This window comes from Acomys minous (assembly GCF_964271855.1).
Source record: "Acomys minous genome assembly, chromosome: 2".
NCBI lineage: Eukaryota > Metazoa > Chordata > Mammalia > Rodentia > Muridae > Acomys > Acomys minous.
In genome coordinates, this window is record NC_140484.1 from 123,584,522 (window position 1) to 123,605,862 (window position 21,341).

The window sequence follows — 21,341 nt, forward strand, 5'->3', positions numbered from 1 at the left end:
TCCAGTTAGTGGAACTGTTTGGGAAAGATTAGGAGGTGTGGCCTTGTGTCACTGGGAATGAGCTTTGAGCTTTCAAAAGCCCACATTGGGCCTAGGTCTCTCTCTATCTCACATCCCTTCCTCCCTCCCTCCCTCCCTCCCTCCCTCCCTTCCTCCCTCTCTCCCTGCCTCCCTCCCTCCCTCTCTCCTTTTCTCCCTCTGTTCCTCTGTTCCTCTCTCTGCCTGCTGCCTGCACATCAGGATATAAAGTTCTGAGGTGCTGCTCCGGCACTGTGTTTGAGTCTGCTTCCTGCCATGTGATCTTGAGCTAACCCTCTAAAACTGTTAAGCAAGCCCCAAGTAAATGAGTTTTATGAGAGTTGCCTTGGTCAAGATGTTTCCAAACATCAATAGAACAGTAACAAAGACATCTGCCTTATATTCTCTGTATAAATCTCTTTGTATTTCTATATGGACACATATGTGCATCTATAAGCATATCTTTTAATGAGACATCCAGCCCCTTTATCACTGCATATTTTAGTTTACATTTTCCAGAAGCAAACTATTTTCCCAGTCAAATTATTAGACATCATATGATTTCATATCAGTCTAACATTATTAAATCCACAGTTTCTGTACAATTTCAGGACTATTCCCATAATACCCTTTATAGTAATGTTTTCTTAGTCCAAGATCTGTGTAAGATCCTACGTTGTATTTAGCTGTCACTCCTCTCCTGATGCCTTAAATCTTCAGTAATTCAACAGCCTTTCTCATCTGTACTGTGACACACAAGAAGTTTATAGCACAGGTGTTTTGTAAAATGTTCTGCAATTGGGATTTGCCTAAAGCTTTTGCACAAACATATAAAATTATTATTCTATATCCTTGGCGGGTGATAACAAGAGTCTCTGGGTGGCAGTTCTAACTTAGGAGGGAGACATTATACATAAACTCCTTGTCAATTTCTTACCCATTGATTGAAGCATTAATTGATGATTTAGAAAAATTTCATCATGTCTTCATGTTTGTTACCTAGAATCTGAGTCTAAGGAAGAGTATTTTTTTCCTTCTCCATCTGTCACAGTTGTGATTTTATTAAGTTATCTTCTTGTTTAAAATCCATATCTGGAATTTATTTTTTTTTATTCTAGAATTATTTTAGATTTTACATCAGCAGCCCTTCAAAAAAGACTTTCATATCATTTTGATATGATTTTTGAGATTTTTATTATTTTTCTGATACAAATGACCAGTCCCAGGCTCACAGTGTTCATGTTGTAATAAAACCTGGAATAAGTCTTTCTCCTAAAAGCCCTGTTTCTTCTTAGGAGAAAGAATTTTGAAACCAAAGTTCCTTTCAGATTCCCTCCCTGCTTCCTCCTTCTGTGCCTTCCTCTTTTCTTTCCATCTCCTCTCTCTCTCTCCTCCTCCTCCTCCTCCCCCCTCGTTTCTCCTTCTTCCCCTTGCCCTTCATCATTCCTGCCCCAATACTTTTAAATTTTTTAAATTTATTTTTAATTTACATATTCACTTTATATCCCAATCATAGGCCCCTCCTCATCTCCTCCAGGTCCCTCCCTCCCATCTGCTTCCCACTACCCCCTCCCATTGTCCTCAGAAAAGGGGAGGCCCCTCCCCCCACAAATCCACCCCAGCACACCGAGTTGTATCAAGACTGAGCTTATCCTCATCTGCTGAGGCCAGGCAAGGAAGCCTTGTAAGGGCGAAGTGATGGAAAGCAGGCAACAGAGTTCGTGTTAGACAGCACCTGCTCAACTTACTAGGAGACCCACATGATGATCAAACTGCCGTTCGGCTACATATATGTAGGGGCCCTAGGTCCAGTCCATGCCTGCTCTTTGGTTGGTGCTTCCATCTCTGTAAGCCTCCATGGGTCTAGGTTAGTTGACTCTGGCTTTCTTGCAGTGTTCTTGACCCCGCCAGGTCCTTTTTAATCCTTCCTCCTTCCCTCACTCTTCCACAGGACCCCGAGCTCTGCCTAATGCTTGGCTGTGAGTCTCAGCATCTGATTCAATCAGCTGCTGGGTGGGACCTCGCAGAGAACAGTTAAGTTTTGCGTCTGTCTGTAAACATAGTAAGATATCCTTATGGTGTCGGGTTGGCTCTCTCTTACGCAGTGAATCTCAGGTTGGGCCAGGCATGGTTTGGACATTCCATCAGTCTCTATCTTTATCTCTGCATATCTTGTGGGCAGGGTAAGGTTTGGTTCAAAGGTTTTGTAGGTGGATTGGTGGTCCCCTCCCTCCACTATAGATCCTGCCTGACTAGAAGGCGGTCTCCGTGTCTCCCTCTGCTAGGAGTCTTAGCTAGGGACACCCCTATCTCCTCCCTGTAGCCGACCCTGTCGCAGGTCTCAGGCTTGTGTCAGTGATGCCCCCACTTTTGTTTTCCCTTTTCTTCCAGGATCTCAACCCTCCCCTCCAGACTCCTCTCACATTTGATTCCACCTATTGTTTCCCTCCCCCAAACCCTCCCCTATCTAGTTTCTGCTCTATTTCCATTTCCACTGTCTATTGTATTTCCCCATCTGAGTGAGATTCAAGGAGGATCTCCCTCGCGCCTTCCTTGTTACATAGTTTCTTTGGGTCTGTTATTACAGACCCAATATGGCTAATATGGCGATACATGGCTAGTATCTGCTTGTTAGTGACACATACCACATGTGTCTTTCTGAGTCTGGGTTACTTCACTCAGTATGATTGTTTCTAGTTCCATCCATTTGCCTGCAAATTTCATGATGTCCTTGTTTTTAATGGCTGAGTAGTATTCCGTTGTGTAAATGTACCACATTTTCTTTATCCATTTTTTGGTTAAGGGACATTTAGGTTGTTTCTAGTTTCTGGCTATTATGAATAAAGCTGCTATAAACATAGTTGAGCAAATGTCCTTGTTTTTATCGTAGATCATCTTTTGGTTATATTCCCAGGAGTGGTATAACTGGGTCTTGAGGTAGAGATGTTCCTAATTTTCCTAGAAAGCACCAGATAGATTTCCAAAGTGGTTGTACAAGTTATCACTCTCACTAGCAATAGAGGAATGTTCCCATTTCTCCAGATCCTCACCAGCATGTGCTGTCAATGGAGTTTTTAAAAAATTCACTAATCATTGTTTATTTTGTTTTTTAAACATATACATTTATTTCATTTCACATGAATAAAACAAACTACATACAACAAGAAGAACCATGAGACAATCATGCGTTATGTAAATGTTACATTCATAGAGATATGGCATTTGTCTTTAATCTTAGCCATTCTGATAGGTATAAGATGGAATTTCAGAATTATTTTGATTTGCATTTTCCTAATGATCATGGATGTTGAGCATCTCTTTAAGTGCTTCCTGACCATTCATGATTCCCCTGTTGAGAATTCTCTGTTTAGCTCTGTACCTTATTTTTAAATGGATTATTTTGTTTGTAGGTGATTAATTTCTTGAGTTCTTACATATTTTGATATTAGCCTTTTTGTTAGATGTAGAGTTGATGAAGATCTTTTCTCTATCAGTAGGCTGGCATTTTGTTCTGTTGACAGTATCCTTTGCCTTACAGAAGCTTTTCAGTTTCATGAAGTCCCACTTATTAACTGTTGATCTCAGAACCTAAGTAGTTGGTGTTCTGTTCAGGGAGTTGTCTCCTGGCCAAGGCTGGTTCCCATTTTCTTTTTCTCGTTTTATGTTGAGGTCTTTGATCCACTTTGACTTGAATTTTGTGCAGGATGGTAAATATGGATCTCTTTGCACACTTCTACATGCAGACATCCAGTTAGACCAGCACCATTTGTTAAAGATGGTTTACCTTTTTTCCATTGTATGGTTTTGGCTTCTTTGTCAAAAGTCAAGTATCCATAGGTAGGTATGTTTATTTCTTGGTCTTCTATTCAATTTTCTTGATTAACCACTCCATGCAGTTTTTATTACTATTGTTCTGTAGTATGGCTTGAAGTCAGAGATGGAGAAAGAGCCTCCAAGGTTCCTTTATTATATAGGATTATTTTATTTATTTTGGGGTTTTATTTTTCCATGTCAAGTTGAGGATTGTTATTTCAAGGTAGATAAAGAATTGTGTTGGTATTTTGATTGGGATTGCATTGAATATGTAGATTGTGTTTGGTAAGATGGCCATTTTTACTATGTTAATCTTACTGATCCATGAGCATGGGAAATCTGTACATCTTCTACTATCTTCTTGAGTTTCTTTTTTCAGAGACTTAAAGTTGTTATTATAGAGATCTTTCAATTGCTTAGTTACAGTTATATCCAGATACTTTACATTTTTTGTAGTTATTATGAGGGTGTTGCTTTCCTAATTTCTTTCTCAGCCCATTTGTTGTTTTTAATATATGAAAGGTACTGATTTTTTGAATTAATCTTTTATCCAGCTACTTTGCTGAAGGTATTTATCAGCTGTAGAGGTTCTCTAGTAGAATTTTGGGGGTCACTTATATATTATCATATCATCTGTGAATAGGGATATTTTGACAATTTCCTTTCCAATTTATATCCCCCTGATCTCCTTTAGTTGTTTTATTGGTCTAGATAGAACTTGAAATACTATATTGAAGTGATGTGGAGAGAATGGGGAACCTTGTTTTGTTATGATTTTTGTGGAATTGTTTTGAGTTTCTCTCCATTTAATTTGATGTTGGCTATAGGCTTCCTGCATATAACCTTTATTATGTTTGTGTATGGATCTTTTATCCCTGTTATCTCCAACACTTTTATCATGAATAAGAATTGGATTTTGTCAAAGGCTTTTTCTGCATCCAATCAGGTGATCATATGATGTTTTTCTTTCACTTTGTTTATATGGTGGATTATATAGATGAATTTTGTATGTTGAACCATCTCTGCATCCCAGGGATGAAACCTACTTGATCATGTTGGATCACATATTTGATGTATTCTTGGATTTGGTTTGTGAGTACTTTTGCATTAATGTTCATGAGGAAATTGTTCTAAAATCCTCTTTCTTGGTTGAGTCTATGTGTAGTTTAGGTATCCTGATGACCGTGACTTCATAGAATGAGTTTGACAATGTTTCTTCTCTTTCTCTTTTGTGGAATATTTTGAGGAGTATTGGTATTAGCTCTTCTTTGAAAGTCTAGTAGAATTCTGCACTAAAAAGCATTTGGCCCTGGGATTTTTTTCAGTTGGGAGAATTGGTGACTGCTTCTATTTCCTTAGGAGTTATAGGATTGATTAAACTCTTTACATGAACTTTATTTAACTTTGATAAGTGATATCTATCAAGAAAACCATCCATTTCTTTTAGATTTTTCCAATTTTATGGAATCCAGCTTTTTGAAGTAAAATCTAATGATTCTTTGGATTTCCTCAGTGTCTGTTGTTATGTTCCTCTTTTCATTTCTTATTCTGTTAATTTGGATATTGTGTCTCAGCCTTTTAGTTAGTTTGGCTAGAAGTTTGTCTGTTTTGTCAATTTTCTCAAAGAAGTAGCTCTTGGTTTCATTAATTCCTTGTATTTTTCTGTTTGTTTTTAAACTATTGATTTCAGCTCCAAGTTTGATTACTACTGCTATCTACTCCTCTTGGGTGCGTTTGCTTCTTTTTGTTATAGAAATTTTAGGTGTGCTTTTAAATTGCTAGTATTAGAACTCTCCATTTTTTTAGGAAGGCACTTAGTGCCATGTACTTTCCCCCTAGCACTGCTTTCACTGTGTCTTATAAGGTTGGACATGTCCTTTATTTCTGGAAAGTCTTTAATTTCTTGTTTTCTTTCTTTTCTGACCCAGTGGTCATTGAGTAGAATTGTTCATTAGTTTCCATTAGTTTGTAGGTTTTCTCTTGTTTCTCTTGATGTTGAATTCTAGCTTTAGTCCATAGTGGTCTCATACAATACCAGGGATTATTTGAATTTTCTTGTATCTGTTGAGGCTTGCTTTGAGACCAAGTATATGGTCAATTTATTCCATAAGGTGCCAAGAAGAATGTATATTCCTTTGTGTTTGGTTGAAATGTTCTATAGATAACTGTTAGGTCCATTTCATTCATGGCATCTGTTAGTTTAATTATTTATTTGTTAATTTCTGTCTCAGTGTACTGTCCTTTGGTGAGAGTGGGTAGTTGAAGTCTCCCACAATTAATATGTGGGAATCAATGTGTAATTTAAGCTTTAGTAATATTTCTTTTACAAATATGAATACTTTTGCATTTGGGGCATAGATACTCAGGATTGAATATGCAGTGTCTTTACTTATCTTTCTTAATTAATTTTGATTGAAAGTTTATTTTATTAGATATTAGAATGGCTCTTGCTTGCTTCTTGGGTCTGTTTGCGTGCAAAACCTTTTTCTAGCCTTTTACTCTGAGGTAATGTCTATCTTTGTTGCTGAGTTGTGTTTCTTGTATGCAGGAGAATGGTGGATCCTGTTTACAATCCAGTCTACTATCCTGTTTATTTTTATTGGGGGATTGAGTCCATTGATGTTGAGAGATATTAATGACCAATGATTGCTATCACCTGTTATTTTGAGGCTGGTGGTTGTAGTATGTTTGTGTTTTTCTCTTCTTTTGGTTTGGTGCAATAAAGTTATTTATTTCCTGTGTTTTCCTTGGTGTAGTTTACTTCCTTGGGTTGGAAATTTCCTTCTAGTATCTTCTGTAGAGATGGGTTTGTGTGTAGATGTATATTGTTTAAATTTGGTTTTGTTGTAAAATATCTTGTTTTCTCCATCTATGATGATTGAAAGTTTTGCTGGGTTCTATAGTCTGGGCTGACATCTGTGGCCTCTTAGGGTCCACAAGGCATCTGACGTGTAGAGACTCTGTTGAAAAGATAGACAGGCGTGATTCTAATAGGTTTGTATTTATATGTTCCTTGGCTTTTTTTCCTTTTAGCTTTTAATATTTTTCTTTGTTCTGTACATTTAGTGTTTTGATTATTATGGGGAAGGAAAATTTTCTTTTTTAGGCTAATATATTTTGTGTTCTGTAGGACTCTTTTATGTTTATAAGCATATCTTTCTTTAAGTTGGAGAGTTTTCTTCTGATTTTGTTGAAAATATTTTCTGGGCCTTGGAGCTGGGAATCTATCTCATCTATTCCTATTATTCTTAGGTTTCATAGGTTTTTTCTTTGATTTCTTGGATGGTTTATGTCAGGAATTTTTTAGATTTAACATTTTTGACAGATGTATCTATTTCTTCAATTGTATCCTCTACACCTGAGATTCTTTCTACCATCTCTTGTATTCTTTTGATGATGCATACTCTGTAGTTTCTGTTCTTCCCTAAGATTTCCCTCTCCAGGATTTCCTTAGTTTGTGTTGTCTTCAATGTTTCTATTTCCATTTTCAGGTCTTGAAGCATTTTATTCACTTGCATCACCAATTTGTTTATATTTTTCCTGTATTTCTTTAAGTGGTTTATTTATTTCCTCTTTAAGTGCCTCTATCTGTGTGATTGTACTTTCCTATATTTCTTTAAGTGATTTATTTGTTTCCTCTTTAAAGGCCTCTATCATCTTCAGAAGCATAGATTTAAGGTCATTTTCTTGTGTTTTAGTTGCGTTAGGCTATGCAGGGCTGCTTGCAGTGGGATAACTGGTTTCTGGAAGTGCCATATTGCCATGGCTTTTGGTGATTGTGTTCTTACACTGGCCTTTAATCATCTGATTGCCTCTGGTGGTGGCTGGCTGTTCCTGGTGCCTGCTGGATTTCTCAAGTGTGCATAAAGAGCCGTGGGCAGGAGGCTAGATGTTCCTGGAGCAGCCATCCTCAGGATGGTGGGTATGGTTGTAGACTGGCTGCTGCATCTTAGGGAATAGCCTGCCTTTTTTTTGCAGGTGGCTGTTTCCTATTTAGATGCACAGGCAGGTGAATGGCATGCGGGTGTCTAGCCTGTATGATCCTGAGGATCATCTGGTCTCCTCAGGAACCCAGGAATCCTCCTCTGACTGGGGGGGAACTCCTGGAGTCCGCAGTTGGATACTTGCTCTGAGATTGTCTCTGAGCTCAAGTTGCCCAGATACCATGTGTGCTGGGCACCAGCATCTTGGAGAGAGATCTTGTATGCTTCTGAGGTCTGGGTGGTCTCCTCAAGTAGAGCCCTTTAGCGGAGGCTGGGATTATTTTCCAGTATCGCAGGAGCTGGATGGCCATAGGCTGGAAGTGTGTGCCTTTGGAACCGGGTGCTTTCCTCAGGATTAGCAGGGTGGCCATAGGCTGGAAGAGCTTGTTCCTGGCACCTATGGGCTCTCTTCTCATCTGGGGAACACAGACGCTGGTGCTTTGGAGTCCACAGCACAGCCTCTTGCTCACTCTGCAGTCACTGAGGTCCTGCTACTCAGACACCTAGTGCGCCTGGCTCCACCATCTTAAATCTTCCCCATACTCCTTTTATTCCTCCCTACTTGAGCTTTGTCTGGGAACAAAGAACACCCGGCGATATCAGAAAACTAGAAAATTTTTTGTATTTAAATTTTTGTGTGTTGTGTTTTGGTCCTACATTAAAATATCAACTGGGTTACCTCTTGCCTGAGTCCTTTGCACTCACCCATGCTTTGCTTCTTGTATTTGTCTATAGGACACCCAATTTATACCAACCAGCAACCTTCCTTTCACTCTATTCTTGATGGTGAAATTCAACTTGTATTTTATTCTCATTCACATTCACCTTTAATTTATTCTTCGTGTCCTTACCTTTAATTGTCATCTTCTGAGAGTAAAGTTACAGTTCTGGAATTGTCCAGATAAGTTTGACCTACAGGCATGCTTGCATGGAATTGTCTTGATTTTTTAATCAGTACAGGAAGGCCCAACTCATGATAGGTGGAGTCATCTCTCGGCAGGTGGTTCTGGGCCATATAAGAATGTTAGCTAAGCATGGACCTATGAACAAGCCAGCCATCAAGCTGTATGCCTCTGTGGTTTCTGCCCTGAGTGTCTGTCTTTACTTGGCTTAGTGATGGGCTGTGACCTAGAAATGTAAATCAAATATACCCCATCCTCTGCTCCCCTCCCCTAACTTTCTTTTTTTCATAGTTTTTACCCAGCAACAGAAAGGACACTAGACTACTTCGTATTCAACTCCATTTCTCTAGTCTCAGGCAATTCCTTTTGAGAAAATTGTCTGGTTCTGAAGCATAAAGTTGTCACTTATTATACTGTTAAAACTTTTATGGAGCGCCACATCAGTGCATCTGTGTATGGTAGTCTGGGACTCCATAGAAAATGGATCAATGCAGCGATGGCATTTTATTTTGCAGGAAAGAAAGTAAGAGATGTGTATGTAGCATAAGGAAATTGAATATGAGGATTTCTCTGGGGAATAGAACCTTAAGTTTGCAGTTTGTAACATCATTAGATACAGTAAAAAGCAATGGTGTTGCATTGTTTGGCTGAACTCTTAATCAGGTGCGTGGTACTAAAAACTCCATAGACAACACAGTATGGGGGACAAAGAATAAGGCATTTGTTTCAAAAGTGAGCATATCTTACAAGATTATCATTCCTAGTTTGCAAGGAGAAAATCCTCAGCTCATTTCAATGAATTTTTTGGCAGTAGACAGCTATGGTGACTGATAGCTAAATGTGATCATGCCAAATAAACCATGGTATCACCCTCTGCATAGGTTTCTTCTGGTAAAGACAGGTAACTGCAATTATTCCTGTAATATTATTCTTACTGTATCATTTTTATCCCTGTCTTTAAGGACAAATTAAAAAGTATTTTATTTTATACACCATTTTTTTGGTTTACTATGATTAAATAATAATTATGGAACAATTAATGACCCATATAAGAGAGGATTCATAATTTGAAGTCATACTTTCTTTCTGATTCAAGTCAAATGAATCCACCTCCCGTTTAAACCACATATATTCAGTTTGTCTGATGCATTTGCTTATGTAAACAATATCAAGTCTCATTGTAAATGTAGAACATGATCACTTCAGAGGATCTGCTTAAATGTGTCTTAAATGGGAGCTCTGGGGTGAGTTTGTAGAAATGTTGAGTCATACTGTGTCTAATTGGGAGTAGATGAAATTATTATAGTTCATTAGTTATTAAGGATGCTTAAGATTGTCCCATTTCTTATAGATTCTCTTGAACAGTTTATTTGACAGTTAAAGACCTAACTATCTCAAAATCATCACTGTCGAGGCCAGATCTTGTTTGTAAGGGATTTGGGTTAAAACATATAAGAGATTGCTCTGGGACTGTTTCAGACATCAAGCGTCAGTGGATTTTTTGTTTGTTTGTTTGTTTGTGGCTGTTTCAGTTATTTGATGGCAGAGAAATGAATGTGGTTCCTTTCAGTTGAGAGTCTAACATAATGTAAACTGATTGAGTCAGCACTACCCCCTAAGAAGTTATGATTATTATTTTTCAGTCACTTGATGGGTTTGCTTTTCCTACCCAGACTTCTCTTTACCTATATCTTCACTCAGAAGATGCAATAATTGAGCAAGAGCTGTGTGAAAGGAGAGTACGGGTGTTAGAGTTTGACCCCAGCTGCTATTTCTAAGGTCTAGTGTTGCCAGTATATCAGGAAGAGTGAGTGTTTCCAGGGGCTTGTTAAAAATACAGATTCAGACTCAAATAACCCCAGGTGACTCATGTGGAATGCTAGTTTGAAAAAGATTCACATGCTAATTTGGCAATAATTTATAGACTCGCTTTTAAAAATATTGTGAGCTTAAAATGGATAGGTCTTACTTCTTTGAGGAATTTACTTTTAATGTCCTTAGAGATTGCAAGCCCCCTTTTCATTTTTGGCCCGAAACAGAATGTGTAAAATAAAAATAAGATGTCTGAGCTAATCAGATCCAAAAGTCTGGTCATACAAGTGTCATTTAAATACTATGCGAGTTTCCTAATGTCCTGAGTGAGAGGGATTTGACTTTGTTCAATGGTTTGTTTTATTTTATTTTTGTTGTTGTTGTTTCATCTCAGAGAGGAAATGCAAATAAACCAAGATCAGCAAACACTCAGTTTGTCTTGCTAACTGCAAGTATGATGATGTTTGATATCAGAGAATAAATGGATCTATAGGATTATGTCTTTGTTTTCAAGGGGGGGTTGCTTTTTATGTGGAAATGATATATTTAATTGAAATGTAGACATGTGAGTAAATGACTACTTCTAATGTGACTGAGAATTTTAAAGGAAATATTAAATGCACTGAAGCAACTTGCTGTTAGAAGGAGAGCAAAGCAGCAGGATTCTTTTCCTGCCTCATCCAGGGCTCCCCACAGCAACACGTTTCTCTTCACCATGGCTGCCTTGGTGTTACTACTTCCCCTTCAGTTGAACTGAGCTTTGGTAAGAGCGATTTCCATGCTGATGCCATTTCACACGTTAAGGGGCAGGAGTCTTTCTTTGTTGGGGAAAGACGTTGAGTCTAGATGAGGACTGCAAAAACACCATAGCTTGGGCCTGAGCTCCGGTGGTAGGAGTTGTGGAAAGTGGCAGAGAGGAGTAGTAATATGGAAGGGTGCTGAAGAGGGAAGCATAAAAGAAAACAAATGGGCTTATGTCAGCATTAAAAAGAACGCTTGCTAACTGCAAGTGAAATTTGACATTGATAGGCCAGTTGCTTTCAAGTGTAAGTAGTCATTCACTTAACTGAGCTTGCATCGTCTTCCCTAGTAGTTTACTAAGGACACAAAGGAGCAAGGGATACTGTGAGCATTCTGTCACTTCAGAAAATACAAATTAAAATAAGTTACACATTCAGCATAAAGTTAATGTCTTTATAAATATCTAAAGGTTGCCACACCAGTGTTCTATATTTTATTTCAAAGTGAAACTTGTTAACTATAGCTGTAACTGTAACTATAGCTCGGATAACATATATCTCTAATATTTCAAAATTTGCAACTTTGGAAATGCTGTGTACAAAACAGTGTTTGCACCCTTAAAATGATGTAGAGGGAAAAAGGGAAATTTTATCTATAAAAGTGTTTTATTTGTACATAATTATTCTTTAAAAAGAATATAGCTATAGATCTTTGTAGATTTTTTTCCCTTTTTAACAAATACTCAAGACCTGATGACATAAACATGTCTTCCTTTCTAGAGTTTCCCCCCTCTTATCTCTTTGATCTTTGCAAACTCAGTACCCTTGAGAACTAACAATTCTGAGGGCTGTTGTCTTTGCAGATTTTGCCTTTTGTCCTCAGGCACTTCAAGCCTACTTCAGAGGTACTTTATGAAGAGAGACAGAATAAAGTTGTAGCCACATGTAAAGTTAAAAGATTTTTAAACTTGAAATTTTCTTTTTTTTCAAGACAGGGTTTCTCTGTGTAGCCTTGGCTGTCCTGGACTTGCTTTGTAGAACAGGCTGCTGGTGTGGAATTTGCGATGTAAATCAGGCTGGCTTGAAAATCACAGAGATTCACCTGCCTCTGCCTCTGGAGTGGTGGCATTACAAGCGTGCACCACCACACCTTATTTGTATATTCTGTATTGACTTCATTAAGCCTACATTTATGTACCCTATTAGTTTGTCCAACAAAGAAACAAAGTATACTCAGCCTGAAATTCTTATAGTCATAAAAATTCCATACTTTAATTAAAAAAATCTATCTATCTATCTATCTATCTATCTATCTATCTATCTATCTATCTACCTATCTATAATCACGCAAACATAAGCATCTTCAAATCCAGTGCCAGTGCTAGATCCTGCCTGTCAATTCTTGTCCACCTTCTTGTTCTTTCCCTGTCTTATTTCTTTATCTAACCTGCCCAGCCTGTGTACTGCAGTGACTATAGGTGGTCTCCAACGTGATGATGACACAACTGCTAATTTTTGGCTTTGCAGTAATGTGAAGGCGGTACACATTTAGTGGAAACTGTACCATGCATTTTTATTCTTCCTCATCTAGCATCTACCTTTGCAGTACTGGGCCACAGCAGTGAGCTCAGGCTGCTGACAGTGGTAAGCAACTGTTAATCTCAGTGCTCTGTGCTGGTAAGCTGTGCTGTTTTCTGGGTTGGGTGTATTGTACATTGCACACAACATTTTGACTTACAGTATTTTCAACTTAACATTGTGCACATTTGAAGTCCAGGAAAACTCTATCTTATTTGCATATGTTCCCTTGCTTTGGTTTAAATGTTTTGTCACACATGTACGTATGGATTCCTAAATGTATAGTTTACTTTTATACACTTTTCAATTAAAAAAATAAAAAAATAAACTCTTCATTTTGAGAATTGATTTTGTTATTCAGTATTATGTTTGTAAGATTTATCTACGTGATTTCATCATATATTTTATTCTACTTCTTTATAAATTTCCTTTTGAGAACACGCCACAATCAATCTACTTTCTTTTTGGTAAGCATTGGGTTGTACCTAACACATTGCTATAATTACATATGTGGTTATGAATATTGTTGAATGCATTAAGTGCAAGGGTTTAACTAGAATGCATACTGAAGAGCAGAAATAGCTGCTTGTAGCAAAAATACTCGACCAATTTTCTGGGAGTAAACATTGTGTTCTGAAGTACTTACAACATTTAGCACTTATGTGTATCATTTTCTTTCTCGTTGTATTGTCAGGCTTTATTATTTCAGTTATAAGTGGTATTATATTACTATGTTACTTGGCATTTCTCCCATTACAGGTTGGGAATCTTCCCCCAGTATTATAAGTTATATGTACTTTTTAATTATTAAATGCTTGTTCAGAATTTTGCTGTTATTTTCTTCGGTATTTATATGTAGTTGTTTCAATTGTTGAGCTCTTCCCTGGGTATTGTTTATTTGTCTAAATGTTGTCAAATTACCTTCTCTCAGTTTGTACTTTGTAATATTGTCTTGTTTTTTGAGGTGTACTTGAAAGTGTAATAAGTGCCACATGTGTGATGTACACAAGTTAATATCTGGCTCTTTGTGTACATTATTAACATAGCCATGATAGAAAGATTATCCATTCAAAATATAAGATTTTCCCCTTTCTATAGCTGAGTGATATTCTATTGTGTGGTTGACTAGACTTTGTTTATTTGATCATCTATTCAAATACATTTGGTTTATTCCCATGTACCACTTTTGAAGTAGGCATGGATATATATGTATATATATTTACTTTTATTTTAGATAAACAACAACAGAATGAATGGCTAGATGAATTAATACTAGCATGTGTATCTCTTGAAAAAACTTCCAAACTCTTTTTCAGAGTTTTATAATTTGTTTGTATACAGGAGTTCCAATTCCCTCTCTTTCCTGTCAGTGTTCCAGATAATCAGATCTGACTGTAATCATTCTAATGAATGTGTGGTATTATCTCATTGTGGTTTTAATTTTTATTCTTCCAATGATGTTGAGCATTTTATTTTGGTGAAATGTATGTTCTTATCTTTTACCAGTTTTGTATTAGATTTCTTATAGTTTGAGTGTTCTTTTTATATTCTTTTTTAAATTAATTTATTCTTGTTACATCTCAATGGTTATCCCATCCCTTGTATCCTCCCATTCTTCCCTCCCTCCCATTTTCCCCTTATTCCCCTTTCCTATGACTGTTCCTGAGGGGGACTTCCTCCCCCTGTATATGCTCATAGGGTATCAAGTCTCTTCTTGGTAACCTGCTGTCCTTCCTCTGAGTGCCACCAGGTCTCCCCCTCCAGGGGACATGGTCAAAGGTGAGGCACCAGAGTATATGAGAAAGTCATATCCCACTCTCCACTCAACTGTGGAAAATGTTCTGACCATTGGCTAGATCTGGGTAGGGGTTTAAGGTTTACCGCCTGTATTGTCCTTGGCTGGTGCCTTAGTTTGAGCAGGACCCCTGGGCCCAAATCTGCCTATTATAATGTTCTACTTATATCTGCATATTAGCCCAAGAGGCATGTCCCATGAAAGCCTTCACTTACCAGGAAACTGGGACAGAGGGGAGGACATCCTATTGGGACTCTAGATGAGAGAAGCATGGGAGAATAGCAAAGTAGAAGGATCCAGAGGGTCCTAGAAACCTACAAGTTCTTTTTATATTCTAGTGTAACTATTTTAAGCAAAGTGAAACAATTCTATGATGATGCTTATTCTATCTCAAGAGTTTGAAGTTTTTAGTTTATTGTTTTTTTGAAAGTTGACTTCTTTCTTTCTTTGGTTATTTTAAGATTTTTCTCTGTCTTGGTGCCATGGAATTCCATTTTGATATATTTCGTACTAACCATAACATTTCTTCCATCTTTATTACTAAAATATTAGCATATTCTTGTTATAAGAACCAGATAGTGATGGCACATGCCTTTAATCCTGGCACTAATAAAGTAGAGGCATGCTCATCACTGTGAATTCGAGGCCAGTCTGGTCTACCGAGTGAGATCCAGGACAGCTACGGATATACAGGGCTATGCAGAGAAACCTTGTCTGGAAAAACAAAAGAAAATAATTAAAATGAATACCTGTATGCTTTGTCCAATCATGACATCATTAGTGCATCTTAAAATAATTACATTTTTTAATTACTGGAAGTTATGTTGGTTCTACCCATTCTGCTAGTTCATTCTTATTCAACCATTATTATTTTCTCATTATTGTACTTTAATAATTATGTAATTAAAAGTCTCACACACAGACATTCTGCATTCTGTATCAGAGAACTGAGGGAGCAATAAACTCCGCACTTTTAAGCCTGCTGTTCTAGTCATTGTTTTATCTCTCGGATCTCACTTGTCGTAGCATCCTGGTTTGCCATGGCTGTGTGTGTGGATGATGATGCTTAGATGTCTCCCTTGTAGGCTTCAATTCCAGCAATACTTTTTAAAGCACATGTCCTAGTCAGCGCGTAACTGATTCGAAGGTCACTCAGTCTTTTTCAGTGTCAAGCAGTTGTCTTCAAAAATCACCTTTTCATTAAAAGTTACATAATGTAGCCTGATGGGAGTAGTAACTGTACTCTTATTTGTCCTAAATATGAAAATAGGTTTACAGAAAACATTTTTAGGGTCATTTGGGGGAACCTAACTGTGATTGTAAAATGCCCTTAGAAAAGCCAGTTTAATTGGTAACATGTTTTCTTTGGAGCAGTTTTATACTTTAGAGAAAAGTTACAAAGCCGTTATAAGGATTTTCTATAGACCTCCATTGTGTTTCCCCTACCGTCAACACCTTCCACCAGTGTCGTAGCTAATAGTAACATATCATCAGGTGCTCATGAGCTAGTGGTCATATCTGGATCACATTTCCTTAAGTGTTAGCTCAGTCTCTCTGTGTTACAGGAGCCCACTGGGTTAGCACATTGTAACTCTCTGTCAGTCTTCTGTTTCCTTGCTCTTTTTTTAGGCCATGACAGTTTCTCAAAGCCTTTGACACATGTGTTAAGTTTTTATCTTTCCCATTATGGATCACTCCAAACAAAATTAATGTCATTATTTGTTGTTTACATATTTAGTCCTTCCAAATTTGTTTTCTTACACTTCTTTAGTTTTGCTTTTCCCCTCCCTCCCCAGATGTGAGATGAAAAAACAAAAACAAAAACAAAACAAAACACAAAAAAACTCAAACCAAACCAAACAAAAAACCATGCAATATGTATCCCTTTTACACTGGGGTAAATCATTTACCACTATGTTCTTTTGAAATTGATTTGTGTTTTCAGATAGTTCGATAGCCTATTATCTCTTATGTCCCAATGATATCTGGATTTATAGACTTATTGCTGTTTTGCTGTTCAACTGTTGAACAACACCTTAATTGAATGGAGTCGCTGTGTTATTCTGACACTGGTTAAAAAAAAAAGTCAGTTCTCATTCTTTCCTGACATTTTCTTTACAGATATTCAAGAATTTTATGAGGTGACGTTATTAAACTCTCAAAAAAGTTGTGAGCAGAAGATAGAAGAGGCAAATCAGGTTGCACAAAAGTGGGAGAAGACGCTCATTCTTGAACCATGCCGTGATGGTCTTCAGAAGTCCTCAGAGGTATGCTGTGGACACTCCTCAGAGAGTTGGAGAGGAGGAGATTCGTGTTTGCAAAGGAGTGGGGCCATCATTGTCGCAGTGTAGTTCCTGTCAAATGTTCCTGTCAAATGTTCAATATGCTAATACTCTTGCAGTCGTAATCCCAGGAAATCTGGATTTTTTTCTAAGAGACAATTTAGACCACCGGAGGTCATGCTTTTCATATTTAAGGATATGCTTTTTCAATTGAACAAGTGAAGTTTGTCAGGACTATTGTCTTAATTTGAGGTGACTCCAGTTTGAATATTCACACGACAATATGCCTCCTCCAGAGATACTCCTGAATAGAAATAGAAGTACTATTATAATTGATTTCTGTCCTTGAATTATTTGAGTTCTTCAAAATATTTTATATAGGTAATTCCTAATATACATATATTAATGGCAATGCATATACATTTAAAATATACTTTAAATAGTCAAACATTTTTACATGTGTATAGTCTTCTTTTTTAATTAATTAATTTCATTTATGGCCCTCCTTTCCTTCTAGTCCTCCCCCCTCACCTTCCCTTATACCCTCTCCCTTTCTTCTCACAGAAGGGGAGGCCTGGCATGGATAATCAACCTGCCTTGGCACATCAAGTAGGACTGAGCACATCTGTTGAGGCTAGACAAAGCTGTCCAGTTAGGTTAAAGGACTCCAACGGCAGGCAACAGAGTCATAGACAGCCCCTGCTCCTGCTGTTAGAAGTCCCGCATGAGGACCAAGCTGCACATCTGTTACACATGTGTTTGGAGGGGCCTAGATCTGTTCCATAGATGCTCTCTGGTTGATTGTTCGGTCTCTGTGAGCCCCTATGGGTCCAGGTTAGTTAATTTTGTAGGTTTTCTTGTGGTATCCTTGACTGATTCTTTTAATCCTTCCTATTCCTGTTTCATAAAAATTCCCCAAGCTCCACTGAATGGTTAGCTGTAGGACTCGGCATCTGTTTTCATCAGCTGCTGTGTGAATCCACGCAGATGATTGTTATGCTAGCCTTCTGTCTGCAAGGATAGCATTTTATTATTAATCGTGTCAGGGTAGGCTCTCTCTTATGGCAGGTGACTCAAGTTGGGCCAGTCATTGGTTGACTAGGTTAAAGGTTTTGGGTGTGGGCTGATGTCTCCCACCCCCTACTGGAAGTCCCACCTGGCGACAGGAGGTGGCCAGTTCAGGCTCCATTTCATCAGCTGCTAGGAGTCTCAGCTAGGATCACCACCATAGATTTGAGGGAGCCTTCCCAGTCCCAGAGATGCCTCCTCCCATTCTCCTACCCAGTTCTCTTCCTCCATCTATTTCAGATGTTTATTTTATTTCCTCTTCTGAGGGATATTCAAACATTCTCCCTTGGGTCTTCTTTGTTTCTTAGCTTCTTTGAGTCTGTGGGTTGTAGGATGGCTATCCTGTACTTTATGGCTAATATCCACTTACAAGTGAGTACCTACCATTCCTGTCTTTCTAGGTCTGGGTTACTTCACTTGGGATGATAGTTTCCAGGTCCATCCATTTGCCTGCAGTTTTCACGATGGCATTGTTTTTAATGGCTGAGCAGTATTCCGTTGTGTAAATGTACCACATTTTCTTTATCCGTTGTTTGATTGAGGGACATCTGGGTTGTTTCTAGTTTCCGGCTATTATGAATAAAGTTGATATGAACAATATGCATCCTCCAGAGACACTCTTGAATTTCAAAATGGGGTTGTGTAGGTAATGGGGAATTGGAGCTGACTAGTGGGAAAATCAAGATTGCTCTAAGTCTGTGAGCTTCATAGCAAAGACACATATCCTAGAGTGTGGGTGACAGGATCTTTAGTATGTAGGAACAAAATAATAGAAGTATTATTTCCATTGACTTTTGTCTTTGATTTATTTATTCATATTTTATTTTATTTTATTTTTTATTTTTTTCATATTACACCCCAATTGTTATCCCATCCCTTGTATCCTCCCATTCCTCCCTCCCCCACACTTTCACCCTATTTTCCTCCTCTATGTCTGTGACTGAGGGGGACCTCCTCCCCCTCTATATGATCATAGGGTATCAAGTCTCTTCTTGGTAGCCTGCTATCCTTCCTGTAAGTGTTACCGGGCCCCCCCATCAAGGTGACATGGTCAAATATAGGACACCCGAGTTCGTGTGAAAGTCAGTCCTCGCTTTCCACTCAACGGTGGAGAATGTCCTGTCCATTGGCTAGATCTGGGTAGGGGTTCGATGTTTACTGCAGTTTTTTGAAATATCTTATATGTAGTTAATTCCTAATATGCATACAGTAGTGACAATGCATATGGATTTAAAATATAAGTTACATACGCAAACAATTTTAAAAGTCAGGATTATGTGAGTAACAGTTTGATGCATGGAGTTTAAGGTCAATGTGAAGACATCTCTGGAGTCAGAGACAGAGTGGTGACTGATGCTTTTGTGTATCTGAGGAGCTACTAGCATTTGTAGGCTACTGGGAGAGGGAAAGCTGTTTTTCTGCGTCAGTGTGGCTCCTGGTATGTCGCTCATGCTCCAGTGCCTAGCCTCATACATACGGACATATGTATCACACTCAGTAGACTTAGTGGTCTATTAAACAAAACAAATGGGAGAACATGAAGTTAGGCAGTTGTGGGTGGTGGTCCAGGACAAGTGTGATGGGAGAGTGAGATGTACATATGATCAAAATACATCACATAATTTGTAAAAGTCTTAAAAAATAAGGACACTGTATCACACACACACACACACACACACACACACACACACACACACACACTACTTTGAAGGGATAAGGGATGAAAAACACACATATTACTTCTCAAGTTTGGTGCTTTATAGCTCATACCAGGTCTCAGAAGATCTAAGAATCCTTTTGTTAATCAGTGGCATGGGCCTTGGTTAATGAATTTTTATTGTCGTTGTTGTTAAATTATATACTTTCTGTATTACTTAGAATTGATTTGGAAATGGGGTAGACTGGAGCCTGATGATCTTCTTAGTTACTGTAAGAAAAAGATAATAGTGACAGTAATTTTTAAATCAGTAGACATCTAATATATGAAGCACAAAGGAGACTGCATTCTAATTTTGGCAGCTAGAAATAATTATTTTGCCTTAAGTACCTTTTTTCTATAATTATTTACTTCTATAGATAAATATATGTTTAATTGAAATTATATATAAAGCATAATTAAATCTTATACTTCTATATTTATTTCATTTTGTAACATTTATATATGTACATTTATTTATATAACAAATACAAACACAATATAATATTTAGGGAAGTAGGTAATATTTCTTTTATTCTATGTTTTTCTTTAAAAATAGATTTCAATGTGTCAGATAAATGGAAAGAAAACCAAAACAGGTAAGGATGGGTGTTGGGCAAAAGGACACATGGGACGTAAAAGAGAAAAAGAGTCTGGTGGCAGTTTACAAGAGGGCAAGATAGTGGAGGGTAAGCTGGGGATGGTGAGTATGAGGGAGAACCATGGAAATACACTTTGTTTAAATAGACAGATTTGTGGTCCATAGCTTGTAGGCTATTCTTATGTGTTATATTTTGATCATTTAAAACTAAAGCAATTCATGACTCAGTGTTTAGGTCATCTCGAAGTTTCCTTTATGAGTACTGTTGTGGTTGAGATCTTCATGTGTATACACAAACACTTCTAACTCATATTAGGTTGATTTTTATGAAAGATATTATTGAATCCAAGGATATTGATACTTCTGGAATCTTAACTCAGATTGGCAAAGTGTTTGTAGGTAGGTTTTTTACCAGGAAACCTCCCTATTTTTCTTCCTTTTTTTATATGCCTATATTCAGACTAGCAAGAGTATGTTACTCAAAATCATAGGTGGCCATTTTTTTGTTCAATGCTGCATTTTTTTTGTTCACTATTGGGACTCAACTATTAACTCTCTCTTTCTCTTGTTATTCAGTAAAACTATTTATTGTTAGTTGATGTTAGAATTCATATTACTTTATAACAGTGATTTTAATGAAGCAAGCCTTCCTGTCATAATTATTGCATTTTTTATTTTTTCACTAAGAGTTTGCTTATATTGTGTTTTATATATATATATATATATATATATATATATATATATATATATATATATATATTTCTGATAGAGTCCATTGCTTTGATGTTTTTTAAAGATAGGGTCTTGTGTAGCCCAAGCTGGCATCATACTTTGTTATTGAAGGTGATCAGTTTCTGACCCTCCCCCTCCATTTCCAGAAGCTAGGACTTAAGGTGCTTTATGAGGTGCTTGGATCAATCCCAGGATGGGACATGCTAGGCAAGCACTCTGCTTACTTTGGTATATAACCATCCTACTGCATTTTTCTTTTTCTTTCTCTTTTTTCTTTTTGCTTTGTCACTGTTTATTCCCAATTAGTTAAATTGTCTCTTA

At 37.5% G+C, this 21,341-nt stretch overlaps 1 protein-coding gene across 8 annotated transcripts in view; it reads left to right on the forward strand.

Moving 5' to 3' along the window:
* The window catches only part of DLG2 (discs large MAGUK scaffold protein 2), a gene marked incomplete at its 3' end in the record, with an annotated part of 1,901,401 nt that overhangs the window by 220,944 nt on the left and 1,659,116 nt on the right, over window positions 1-21,341 (forward strand). For all 8 annotated transcript variants that reach the window (XM_084767719.1, XM_084767691.1, XM_084767717.1 and 5 more), the window contains exon 3: window positions 16,763-16,908. In XM_084767719.1, the coding sequence (XP_084623845.1) occupies window positions 16,763-16,908 (146 nt within the window). The remainder of the gene's footprint in view (window positions 1-16,762; window positions 16,909-21,341) is intronic.